Source organism: Neophocaena asiaeorientalis, unplaced genomic scaffold, assembly GCF_003031525.2.
Source record: "Neophocaena asiaeorientalis asiaeorientalis breed wild unplaced genomic scaffold, Neophocaena_asiaeorientalis_V1.1 scaffold599, whole genome shotgun sequence".
In the NCBI taxonomy this organism is placed as follows: domain Eukaryota; kingdom Metazoa; phylum Chordata; class Mammalia; order Artiodactyla; family Phocoenidae; genus Neophocaena; species Neophocaena asiaeorientalis.
The window spans coordinates 862,271-874,815 of record NW_020173499.1 but is presented as its reverse complement, the minus strand read 5'-3'; the positions used below and the strand labels follow the sequence as shown (position 1 = coordinate 874,815).

Below are 12,545 nucleotides of genomic sequence, written 5' to 3'. Positions count from 1 at the left end.
CTCCGCAGCATGTGGGATCTTCCTGGACCGGGGCATGAACCCGTGTCCCCTGCATCGGCAGGCAGACTCTCAACCACTGCGCCACCGGGGAAGCCCTGTATTTAATTTTTGACAGTTTGATTAATATGTGTCTTAACGTGTTTCTCCTTGGATTTATCCTGTATGGGACTCTCTGTGCTTCCTGGACTTGATTAACTATTTCCTTTCCCATATTAGGGAAGTTTTTCAACTATAATCTCTTCAGATATTTTCTCAGTGCCTTTCTTTTTCTCTATTTCTTCTGGGACCCCTATAATTTGAATGTTGGTGCAGTTAATGTTGTCCCAGATGTATCAGAGGTCTCTGAGACTGTCCTCAATTGTTTTCATTCTTTTTTTTAATTCTGCTCTGCAGTAGCTATTTCCACTATTTTATCTTCCAGGTCACTTATCCATTCTTCTGCCTCAGTTATTCTGCTATTGGTTCCTTCTAGATAGTTTTTAATTTCATTTAATGTGTCGTTCATCATTTGTTTACTCTTTAGTTCTTCTAGGTCCTTGTTAAACGTTTCTTGTATTTTCTCCATTCTACTTCCAAGATTTTGGGTCATCTTTACTATCATTAGTCTGAATTCTTTTTCAGGTAGACTGCCAATTTCCTCTTCATTTGTTTGGTCTGGTAGGTTTTTACCTTGCTCCTTCATCTGCTGTGTGTTTCTCTGTCTTCTCATTTTGCTTAACTTACTGTGTTTAGGGTCTCCTTTTCTCAGGCTGCAGGTTTGTAGTTCCCATTGTTTTTGGTGTTTGTCCCCAGTGGCTAACGTAGGTTCAGTGGGCTGTGTAGGCTTCCTGGTGGAGGGGACTAGTGCCTGTGTTCTGATGGATGAGGCTGGATCTTGTCTTTCTGGTGGGCAGGTCCGCGTCTGGTGGTGTGTTTTGCAGTGTCTGTGACCTTATTATGATTTTAGGCAGTGTCTCTGCTAATGGGTGGGGTTGTGTTCCTGTCTTGCTGGCTGTTTTGCATAGGGTGTCCAGCACTGTAGCTTGCTGGTTGTTGTGTGGAGCTGGGTCTTGGCGTTGAGATGGAGATTTCTGGGAGATTTTCACCATTTGATATTACATGGAGCTGGGAGATCTCTGATGGACCAATGTCCTGAACTCGGCTCTCCCATCTCAGAGGCACAGGCCTGACACCCAGCCGGAGCACGAAGACCCTGTCATCCACATGGCTCAGAAAAAAGGGGAGAAAAAAAGAAAGAAAGGAAATAATAATAATAATAAAATAGAATAAAGTTATTAAAATAAAAAATAGGTATTAAAAATTTTTTTAAAATTTAAAAATAAAAAAGAGAGCAACCAAACCAAAAAACGAATCCACCAATGATAACAAGCGCTAAAATCTATACTAAAAAGAAAAAAAAAACAGACAGAACCCTAGGACAAATGGTAAAAGCAAAGCTATACAGACAAAATCACACACAGAAGCATACACGTACACACTCAGAAAAAGAGAAAAAGGAAAAATATATCGTTGCTCCCAAAGTCCACTGCCTCAATTTGGGATGATTTGTTGTCTATTCAGGTATTCCATAGATGCAGGGTACATCAAGTTGATTGTGGAGATTTAATCCACTGCTCCTGAGGCTGCTGGGAGAGATTTCCCTTTCTCTTCATTGTTCACACAGCTCCTGGGGTTCAGCTTTGGATTGGGCGCTGCCTTTGCGTGTAGGTGGCCTGAGGCCATCTGTTCCCCACTCAGACAGGATGGGATTGAAGTATCAGCTGATAAGGGCGCTCTGGCTCACCCAGGCCGGGGGGGAGGGAGGGGTACAGAATGCTGGGCAAGCCTGCGGTGGCAGATGCCAGCATGACGTTGCACCAGCATGAGGCACGCCGTGTGTTCTCCCAGGGATGCTGTCCCTGGATCATGGGACCCTGGCAGTGGTGTGCTGCACAGGCTCCCAGGAAGGGAGGTGTGGATAGTGACCTGTGCTTGCACACAGGCTTCTTGGTGGCTGCAGCAGCAGGCTTAGTGTCTCATGCCCGTCTCTGGGGTCCGCACTGATAGCCACTGCTCACGCCCGTCTCTGGAGCTCCTTTAAGCAGCACTCTTAATCCCCTCTCCTTGCGTACCACGAAACAAAGAGGCAAGAAAAAGTCTCTTGCCTCTTCAGCACCTCCAGACCTTTTCCCGGACTCCCTCCCAGCTAGCTGTGGCACACTAACCCCCTTCAGGCTGTGTTCACGCAGCCAACCCCAGTCCTCTCCCTGGGGTCTGACCCCTGAAGCCCGAGCCTCAGCTCCCAGCTCCCACACCCCCACCCCCTGGTGGGTGAGCAGACACGCCTCTCGGGCTGTTGAGTGCTGGCTGGCATCAATCCTCCGTGCAGGAATCTCTCTGCTTTGCCCTCTGCACCCCTGTTGCTGCGCTCTCCTCCGTGGCTCTGAAGCTTCCCCCCTCCACCACCCATGAAGGGGCTTCCTACTGTGTGGAAACCTTTCCTCCTTCACAGCTCCCTCCCACTAGTGCAGGTCCCATCTCTCTTGTTTTGTCTCTGTTTTTTCTTTTTTCTTTTGCCCTACCCAGGTATGTAGGGAGTTTCTTGCCTTTTGGGAGGTCTGAGTTCTTCTGCCAGCGTTCAGTAGGTGTTCTACAGGGGTTGTTCCACATGTAGATGTATTTCTGATGTATTTGTGGGGAGAAAGGTGATCTCCACATCTTACTCTTCTGCCATCTTTTTTTCTTTTTGCTGGCTGCGTTGGGTCTTCATTGCTCCGCACGGGCTTTTCTCTACTTGCGGCGAGCAGGGGCTCCTCTTCGTTGTAGTGTGTGGGTTTCTCATTGCGGTGGCTTCTCTTGTTGCAGAGCACAGGCTCTAAGCACATGGGCTTCTGTAGTTGTGGCTCATGGGCTCTAGAGCGCAAGCTCAGTAGTCGTGGTGCACGGGCTTATGTGCTCCGCGGCATGTGGGATCTTCCCAGACCAGGGCCCAAACCCGTGTTCCCTGCATTGGCAGGCGGATTCTTAACCACTGCGTCACCATGGAAGCCCTCTTCTGCCATCTTGAAGCTCCTCCCCTGCTTTGTTCAAGGGTCAACTGTACTTATATTTGCTTTCTTGTACAACTTTTTCTTTTCTCGTTTTCTTTTTCATTTGCTTAATTTTCTCTGAACCTATCACTCTTTATCCCCATAACTCTCCAAGAGGACTATAAACTTATCTCTTTGTGATCCCTTCCTGTCACATCCTGCTTCAAGCCTCTCTATGACTCACCACAGCTGCTTCCAGAATAAAGCTCAACTTCAGCCTCCAAAGTTTGGTCCCAGACTTGAGCCTCATCTCTTGGCCCCTGTGCCACGAGCCTCCCCTTGCACAACAGACAAAGGCAGCCAGCCCCCACACCTATGATGCTGGTTTCAGCCTGTGCCTTGTTCCACGTGGGTTTTGCTTGCCTGGGACACCCTCTCCTCTCTGTTTCCAGTTCTCCCCCACTGCAACCTCAGAACCCTTGCCAGAGTCCACTTTTCTGGGGAGCCCTCCTGGACCTACGATGCTTATGTAGCTATTCTTCCTTGGGGCTTCCTTAGCTCTCTACGCATCTCTGGGAGTGTTCCCAACCAGCTGTCTTGGCACATAACTAGCTAAGTGGACAGCAACATGGCTGGGTGGGACTACCTGTTAGCAAGAAAAAACAAAAACAAAAAAACCAAATCTCAAAAAGGGAGACAGTCTTGGCTTTGTGAAAATTTAGCAGCAACTGTCTCCCAGCTCAGAGTCTCAGGCTGACCACTAGAGCCCAGAGGCCAACACCACACCTTAAGCCACTCACCCCACTTGCAGCCCACAAGCACGGGGCAGGCAGCATGTCTCGTTCGGTAGTCACCTTCCCCACTCCGCAGGAGGTTGTACCAGAATACAGCCGTACCCTGGAAAGAGAAGCCCTGTCATACAACACCCTTAGATATTGGGCTCAAGGATCTGACCCCGAGTACCAAAGAGCCCTCCCTGAGTAGAAACACCCTCACTTTCCCATGTCCAGGGGCACAGGGCTTTGGGACTCCAGTACAGAGAAGCTCCCCAGAAAGCACCTACCCTTCACGGTAGCGTGGATGTTTGGAATCCCACCTGGCCCTGAAGGGGCTTCCCTCTCCATCCCATCTTGCCAGATGGAAGCTGAGACCACAGGTCAGGGTTCAGGCAGGAAGGGGCTAAGGCCCCTCAAAGTGATATTCAAGCAGGCCAGAGAATGGGACTAGGAGATATGGATGAGGTCTGAGTTCTGCACTTCAACTTTTGACCCACAAGAACCAGAACTTACCTTCTTAGGCCAAAGTGCAGCCCCCAGATCAGGAAAGACAGTGGCACCACCAGCTTCCACATCGCTCATCTGGGAATACAAGGCATAGAGCTTGGCCCTTCTACTCGATGCTCTCAGAGCAACTGAGCCACCAAGGACATGACAAAGTGTGCAGATCACCCTCCTCTGAGCATGAACAACTCCACCACCAGCCCTTTGGCCAAGAAAGGCTCCTCCCACACCCTGCCCCTCCCTAAACCCTGTTTAATCTGTGTGGTTCATCAGTACAGTCTCCATGCCATGGAGAGATGTAGGCCTGCAGGATACCCATATCTTGGCTGTCCTCAAGTGGGAAAAATCTGAGTCTGTACTGGGAAAATGCCTGACTGACCCCACCCCCTTTATCCTTATCCAGGCTGGCCTGCCTAAGCCACTGTGCTCTGTGAGCTTCCCTGACCAGGAGCTCCCTGCAGCTTCTAACACCATCTGTGGTCCCAACTATGGATTCTGTTTCTCTGGCTTGAGTAACGTGCAGCTCTAGTCAGACCCTTACCTTCCCAGAACAGCTACCGTCCCCAGGGCCAGCTAGGGCACTGTGTCTCCAGAAGGCCTGCTTTCTCCCACAGTAAAACCTCAAACTAAATGGAACACAATATCCACAGTAGCAAGGCTGCACTCATGCCCACAGAGCGTGCCTCAGCTCATGCCCAAAGCGCCACTTCTTTCTCATCTGTCTCTTACTTCAAATTTTTTGCCTGTAATGTAATCAAACGTGGAGCTAAAATATTTCCACAGGACACATACCAGCCAGACTGAAAGGCACCCAACAGACATATGGTAAATGAATAAGATGAAAACCCCTGATGGCTTCCCACCAGAGTGGGCTGAAGGTCCTGGCAGTCTCACCAGCCTCTCCCTCTAGCCACCCCAGATTAATGCACTATCTCTGAGACCCACAACCCTTTTTTTCTTTTTCCAACATCCCAATCTCCTTCCCTCTTCCAGGTCTCCACACATTCTCTTCTCTACCAGAAATCACGTTCCACCAACTAATTTCCACTCAATCTTCAAGTCTCAACCGACATGTTACTTCCCAAGGTAGGCCCTCTCTGAACCCCAGCTCTGCACTACTTCTTCAAAGCACTTATCACTATGGTAACTAAACAATTACCTCTCCTATGTTTAAAAGTAAGTCTTTCACATTAGGACCGTAAGCCTAAGAGAGACCACAAATGTCCTGCTCACCAGCATGTTCACGGCAGTCCCCAGCACATAATAACCACATGATAAAAACTTAAACGAGACACCAAAGGGAAAAGTGGACACAGGTTTCTGTCTCTAAGTTACTTGACAGCTTCTATGCCTCTCTAGACCTGGCTGTCTCAGCAGAGGGGAGAGGAAACTGTTCCTTGTGTGAGAGGTAAACCCAACAGCCTGTGGCTGGAGTACAGGCAGCAGGTGGCAGGCAGGCCACTGAGCTCTGGGGAAACGAAGGCAGCTTCATCTAAGAGCACTTCCAAGCTACCTCCTCACTCTGCTGCCAAGCAGGGAACCCTCCAGGACACCCATCCCAAAAGTCCAGACTAGCTGTGGGCCATCTAATAGGAGCCAGGGATGTAAAAGTCACAGGGGTTGGGGGAAGCACACAAATGGGAACAAAGGGCAACTCTCTACTCCAGCCAAGAAGGGTGCTGAGGGCCAGAAGGGCCCAGCCATCAAGCAACAGCTGGTGGTATCAGCTCTGACAGGAGTGGATATAAGAGAGCACTCTGGACCCAGGCTCCCCTTAAGGCCCATACACTGCACGCGTCATACTCACGTAGTTTAAGAACGTGGCCACACGATTCCCCGTCCCTAAACGCTTGAAAGCATCTTGCTCATCCTTCTATAAAATTAAGTGAGAGTAAACAGTGGGCCTGTACCCAATACTTACATAGTTAAGAAACGTCGCTAACCTATTTCCCTCCGTTTTGAGGCCGCTGTCAAAAGGTCGCTGCAATAGACAACAACTTTCACCCGAGTTTGCAACTGACTTCACCCACCACCCAAAGGACTGGGGCCAAAAAGGTCAAGGGAAGGTACTAAGTATGTGTTCCATATATTGGCCTGGACCAGGGGCCAAGGCTGCAAAGGAAACCCTGGCCAGGCATGGGGGAGAGGGGGCAGGAACAGCTTTCACAGAGACCTAGTGAGGTCCTCTGCTTTAGAGTCAGGGCAAAGAATGGCAGGCTTGGGCCAGGGGGACTACTCCTGACCTCACAGGGGAAACAGCTGGGCTGCACTTGGCTCTGGACTTGGGCTTCTCCAGCAACTAAGAGGGGGCCCTGGTGAGGCAAGGGGGGCCTGATGTGAAGGCCACAGTGCTCCTAAAAGCTCCAGCCTTCTCAAACCAGCTACAGCAGAGCCCTTGAAAGCACCTGTGATTTGGGCCTTACCCTAGAGAAGTCAAAGTGTGGTTCGTATTGTCCTCCCATTCCATAATTAGCAACCTGATGGGAAATAACAGCATTGGACTGTTAGCAGCATGAACCACCCTGAAGCAGCCCATCTCCCTAGGTAACAACCAGATCCCCAAGAGCAACCTCTCTAAGGAGGGTAACTATCCCCTGCCAGTACGGGCAGAACAAATGTTGCAAAAAGGTCTACAGCTGTGTTCAAGAGGAAGGGTGCAGCACAAATGTGGTTTCCCAAAAAGGAAAAGATGGGCAAGCTGCAGATGACCACTGTGGAGAAGCTCCAGCCCTTCAGGGCAGCAGCAGAGGGAGCCCTCCTTGAGGCAGGCCCTGGCCTGGGCCCTGATTATTTGGAAGATAATGAGATGGTAATCCAGAAGAATGCCAACAACAAACTCAGGATTGGGTTTTTTTTTAATACTAGTTTGGAAGCTACTCAGTGCCTGGCAGTGCTCCTGCCACCTCTGTCACCATGCCCCAGAAGCTCTTCTTGGTCAGTCTGAATAGGACAAACAAATCCCACTCCATCTCACAGTGGTACATTGCACAGAGTAATTCTGCATCCAAGTGCAGCAGCAGGGAATGGGCGGCTGGCTGCAGGGGGACCAACACTGCTGCTCTACCTCAGTGCCCCCAGTGGAAGCCTGGACCTGGAATAGGGCCTGAGCCACCTCAGGTGCCACTAATTGGATTAGAAATCATAAATGCTTTTATGAACAGTTTATCAGCACAATATAAGTCCTAAATCACAATGGTTATTTTAGCTTCAGTAGCTAGATGAGAGATGAAGTTCAAGACAAAATACAGAATCTGACATGAAAGCTGATGTACCAAATGGTACCACCAATGTCCATCTGGGAACACTTGGCTACTGTATCTTAATGAAACCATACACACCTTTGGAGTTCAAATATTAGTCCTCAGAAAATTGATTTTGTATATCCGTTTTGGCAATTCTAACAGGTGAAAGATGCTGCAAAACTGGCAATAATGGCGACCCATGGACATGAGGGAGAGAGAGGAAGGGTGAGCTTTACAAGAGAGAAAATCCTCCTCTTGGAGTGAAAAACAGTATTTATCAAATGTGATGAAATGTGGATTTTTGGCAGCATGATTTTTCCGTGTCCAAAAAAATTAAAATGTTGATATGAAGAATCAGAATCAGTGAGAAAATATGCTGTCATATACTGCTTTAGCCTTCAAGTTTCCCACACCAGGGGCTTCCCTGGTGGTGCAGTGGTTAAGAATCCACCTGCCAATGCAGGGGACACAGGTTTGAGCCCTGGTCAGGGAAGATCCCACATGCCGTGGAGCAACTAAGCCCACGCACCACAACTACTGAGCCTGTGCGCCTAGACCCCGTGCTCCGCAACAAGAGAAGCCACCGCAATGAGAAGCCCGTGCACCGCAACCAAGAGTAGCCCCTGCTTGCAGCAACTAGAGAAAAAGCCCGCACCCAGCAACGAAGACCCAACGAGGCCAAAAATACATAAATTTATTTTTTTAACAATTAAAAAAAAAAAAAGATTCCCACACCAAAAATAGCTAGAAATCCTATCAACAGTGCAAGGAGGCCTAGTGCAAGGAGGTCAGCAGGTGACCCTAAGCCTGGAGGTTCATCTAAGCAGGGAAGTTCTAGAGCAGTTGATGAAGTGACATTACAAATGCTTTTTCTTTGGATCCACTATAGTCGAGAACTTGAAGAAAATTGTAAACATGACTGTGATCAATTTGCCAGTGCACTCAGGAAAATTCAGTTGCTGCCTGTTGTTGGAGCAGCAGGGTATGACTGCATTTTCCAACACTCCCACTTGTTGGATGGAGTGCTTAAACTTTCACTACCTGGGGATAATGAAAGAAGCTGTATTGTTAACAGCTGGCTCATCTTTTAACAGTTTTGGGAATCACATTTGATCATGGTGCTAAAGCTATTATACCTATACTATTTTAATACTGTCCCCAAATAGTACAAGTGTCACGGGAACTTCTGGATGTGCAGCCTTCAGAATCACCATCTGGGAAAACTCCGGGCCACAGACCCATACCTTTAATAACAATCAAAACTGATTCCTGGGAGGAGGTATTCATTTGTTACAAAAGTAGAAGAATCAGTCCTTTGAAAAATGTGGGTATTCATGATACTGAGGTCAGAATGAAGGGGAAAAAATGGTTAGAAATCACTTATTTGGTGAGGCTGACACATCTAGTCAGAAGTGTCTTCAATCTTCAAGAATTCTGGCAATGTAGCATCTCTTCCACTCTTAGGCCCTCATCCAATTCAAAAGAAAGCCTCTTTTACCCTTTCTTCCAAATAATCTATAGCAAACACATCAACTTCAGATGAAAGAGTGTCAATAGATAGCATAAAAACCAGTTCATTTCCAGAAGCCTGTAGGGACCCTGGTGAGAAGGCTGTTGCTGGTGCCTAGGCATGTATCACACTGCGGGGAATGTGGAATGAGCACAGACAGGTACTAAAACCCAGGTTCCTATCCTCAGACCATGTAGGATCAAATGTTTCAACAATGCTGGCTGGCAAAGAAAATGCCAAGACAGTTCCTAGAGAATGAAAGCAAACAAAAATGGTGTCTCAACCTCCTGGCAGCTGTGGTCTTCTTCCAGAAGAGCCCTGACCACAAAAGCCCCTCCACTGGAGTTGCGGCATTCAGATCCCATTCATCAATTGAGTTACAACATGACAAGATATCAGTTAAGATGAAGCCAGGGTTGTGGCAGAGAAGCCAGTCCAAGCACGAAGCTGCTGTCTTCTGGGGTTGCGTGTGAGATAGGGTTCAGAGGGTACAGCCAGGAGAGCAACAGGGGCACAGGTCCTGTATACTCTTTTCAGCCTCTTGGTCCAGGGTACAGAATCAGCAACCAAGAAGAACATCATGCTCAGTAAGGGCCACAGCAGTCCTAACACTGGCTCTGATATGCAGTGGTAGATGTCTTAACAACAACAAAGCTGCTCCAGGAAGATATGAATCACAACTACACCAACAGGGATGCACCCAGGGCATGGAGAGCCCCTATCGCTCTTGAAATGGTGGTGTTCTCACACGTAAGAGGAAAGTGGGAGATGTGGCAGAAGTCTTCTCTTGATGTGCTTGTCTGCAGAACTTACCCAAAAATTAGGCTTACAAACTCAACACTAAGTTGAGTTGAAATGAAAAAATTATATTAAAATTTCACAGGACTGTAAGATAATCAGCATGTTTTTAAAAACTCTGGTGGACTTCACATAAATTCATAAGGATGACCTTCAAAATTGGTTCTGATTGCTGACACAGCTATGGGGGAGGGGGGCCGGAAATGAGTGCTGATTTGCTTGTATGTGTCCAGGCAAAAGTTCAGAGAATCTTTTCCAAGTGATCTCAGTTCAGTATTCTACTGAAGAGCCATGGTTGATCAGGTAAAGTGTGATATTCTTAAATACACGGGAACTCTGGCCAAACAGACAGATCCAGGGGGCTCAAGAAAAATGCCATTGAAACTTCTCTGGCAGTGTCTCAGATCGTCATTTTACAGCAGAACCCAGAAGTTGGGATGTTCAGAAGGGAGTGTGGCCAGTACTGATTTGAACTCAACAGAACAGACAACACATTAGTAGCAGCTTTACCCAAAATTTTCAGCATGGTGCTACCATGTTTCTTCACAATCACCTCTGAAACAAAAAACAGGAGGCCAGGGTCCCAAGGGGGTACTTAGAAAGGAGCATTCCACCTTCACCAGCCAACCAGTCCAGGCCTCTCAATGCTACCAATGTATTACAGAACACTTTACCTCCAAGTGCATTTGACTATGACTCAGAACCATGACCTATGAAGATATTTATAGCTCTTAGAGGTGTCCCTGAAACAACTCAGGATTTCAGCTTCTGTAGTCAAGAAGACATAAATGGGGCTGCCATGCCCACCAATGATCCCTAGCTCTGAGTATGATACTTGGGCACACAAAAGACATTCAGTTGACATTTGTTCAATGCTAATTGTTGAATGCCAGTGGGCATACTTAATTCTGGCTTCCCAACACGAGGCCACTCCATACTCATAGCATTCTGCAGTCCTACAGTTTACTGGGCAAGCCTCCCTATGTCTGGCCCTGAGCACCCTGGAAGAACATCTAGCTAGAAATACTCCCTTCCCAACTCCAGGGCTGCCAGAAACAAGCCATACCTGCAACAATTCTGCAGTCTTTACTGTTAGGCCTGTGATGTGCTGCATCCGAAGATTCACCCGAGCCACAACAGGGTCATCCTCCTCCTCCAGCCAGGAGCTAAGCCAAAACAAGAGGGAGAGAAAGGAAGGTGGGGAAGGCAGGTTTCGATGAGGTTCTGCACTCTCTCCCCAGCATCAGGGCCAGCACTAACAGGCAGCACGGGGTGAGTGCTCCATGTAGGGGAAGTGCCAGCAGGGAGGACAAGCCAAGCCACCCTCCCTTCAATAGGAACTGGGAGGCCCAGGAGTTGGGGCTTGAGCAGCCACCCCGCCACCACCATCACCTTTGCTAACCTTTTGGAAACTCTGTAGCTGGCAACAGTGAGAACACCTGTCTTGGGATCACGAACAGTGGCTCGTGCAAGCTGGAAGGCAGGAAGGAAGGGCAGACTTATCATTCTTTGCCTTGAGTATTTTTTTCTTGGAGAGACTGGGACCTGATCTGTCAATCAGGCCAGTGCGGGAAGGAGCTCTGCAGTCAGTGGCTCTAGCCAAGGCCCCATGATCCTGCAAGCCAGGCCAGGGCAGTGGTCTGGGGAATCCAAATTCCTGCTCTATCAGACCCTGGCCACTACCCTGCTTGGCTGCTGCCTGCCCCTGCTCCCTCCCAGGTCCATGCTGTCTGCAGAATTATGCCTATGGAGTCTGCTTTGTCCATCTGCCCATCTGCCTGGACAGCCCCTTTCTCACCAGGCCCACCCACCACACCTTCCTGCACCTGGCTGCTCCTACCACACTCAGACTGTGTTGCCATCCCTGAGCCTCAATCTTGCATGCTCCTCTCAACGTGGTCAACTACACTGTCCTTGGGAACCTCAGCGGCCTTCTCTGCCCGGAAACCTACCCAAACACTCTCCTACTGCACCAGCCCACGCTGGCCTCCCACTGCTGCAAGGAACAAAAAAAGAAGGCACAGTTTTCACTACCTTGGGAGGCCTGCAAGGTCAGATGATAGAATAGGAAAGGAATCTACAAGGTGCAATAAGTAAACTGCTGCCTGGAAGCCACCTCCACATACTCACTCATACACACACACACACACACACACACACACACACACACACACACACACACACAGCCCACCTCACCTACCTCATATCCCCCCAGTCTCCACAGACTGGTGCAGTGATACTCCCAGGAAGGACCTGCTGCCTGGAGCCAGACCCCAGTGCTTCGGCTGTGGACTGTCCTAATGAGTGCTTACTATGTGCCTGGCACTGCTGGGTGACTAAGACATGGCCCCTGCCCTCATACAACTCAGTCAAGTGGGGAAGGCAGAAAACTAGCTGGGTAATCACAGCACAGCATGGTAGGTGCTGGGAGAGGGGAAGCTCAATGTCTGTGGGAGCTCAGTCTACAGGGTCAAGAATGGTTTCCTACAGGGGGGACCACCTAGCTGAGATCTGAAGGGTAAGTAGGAGTTAGCCAGGTGGGAGAACATTACAGGAACAGGGAAAGAACAGCGATGCAGACGTCCAGAGGTGAAAATGGATGTGGCACTATGACTGTGGGTTAGAACTCAGAGCAAAGAGATGAGAATAGGCTGAGGAGGCAAGTGGGGGTTGGGCTGGATGCAACCTATGACCAATGAGAAGCAGG

At 48.8% G+C, this 12,545-nt stretch overlaps 1 protein-coding gene across 13 annotated transcripts in view; it reads right to left on the bottom strand.

Moving 5' to 3' along the window:
• The window catches only part of P4HA2 (prolyl 4-hydroxylase subunit alpha 2), a 76,716-nt gene that overhangs the window by 4,546 nt on the left and 59,625 nt on the right, over positions 1 to 12,545 (bottom strand). For 9 of the 13 annotated variants that reach the window (XM_024747592.1, XM_024747584.1, XM_024747589.1 and 6 more), the window contains 6 exons: positions 11,241 to 11,311; positions 10,905 to 11,004; positions 6,712 to 6,765; positions 6,096 to 6,161; positions 4,298 to 4,366; positions 3,809 to 3,905 (listed from right to left, as the gene is read on the bottom strand). In XM_024747592.1, coding sequence (XP_024603360.1) covers positions 3,809 to 3,905; positions 4,298 to 4,366; positions 6,096 to 6,161; positions 6,712 to 6,765; positions 10,905 to 11,004; positions 11,241 to 11,311 — 457 coding nt within the window. Of the gene's footprint in view, positions 1 to 3,808; positions 3,906 to 4,297; positions 4,367 to 6,095; positions 6,162 to 6,209; positions 6,270 to 6,711; positions 6,766 to 10,904; positions 11,005 to 11,240; positions 11,312 to 12,545 lie in introns of all 13 variants that reach the window. The other 4 variants (XM_024747587.1, XM_024747593.1, XM_024747596.1 and 1 more) reach the window with 3 other exon arrangements.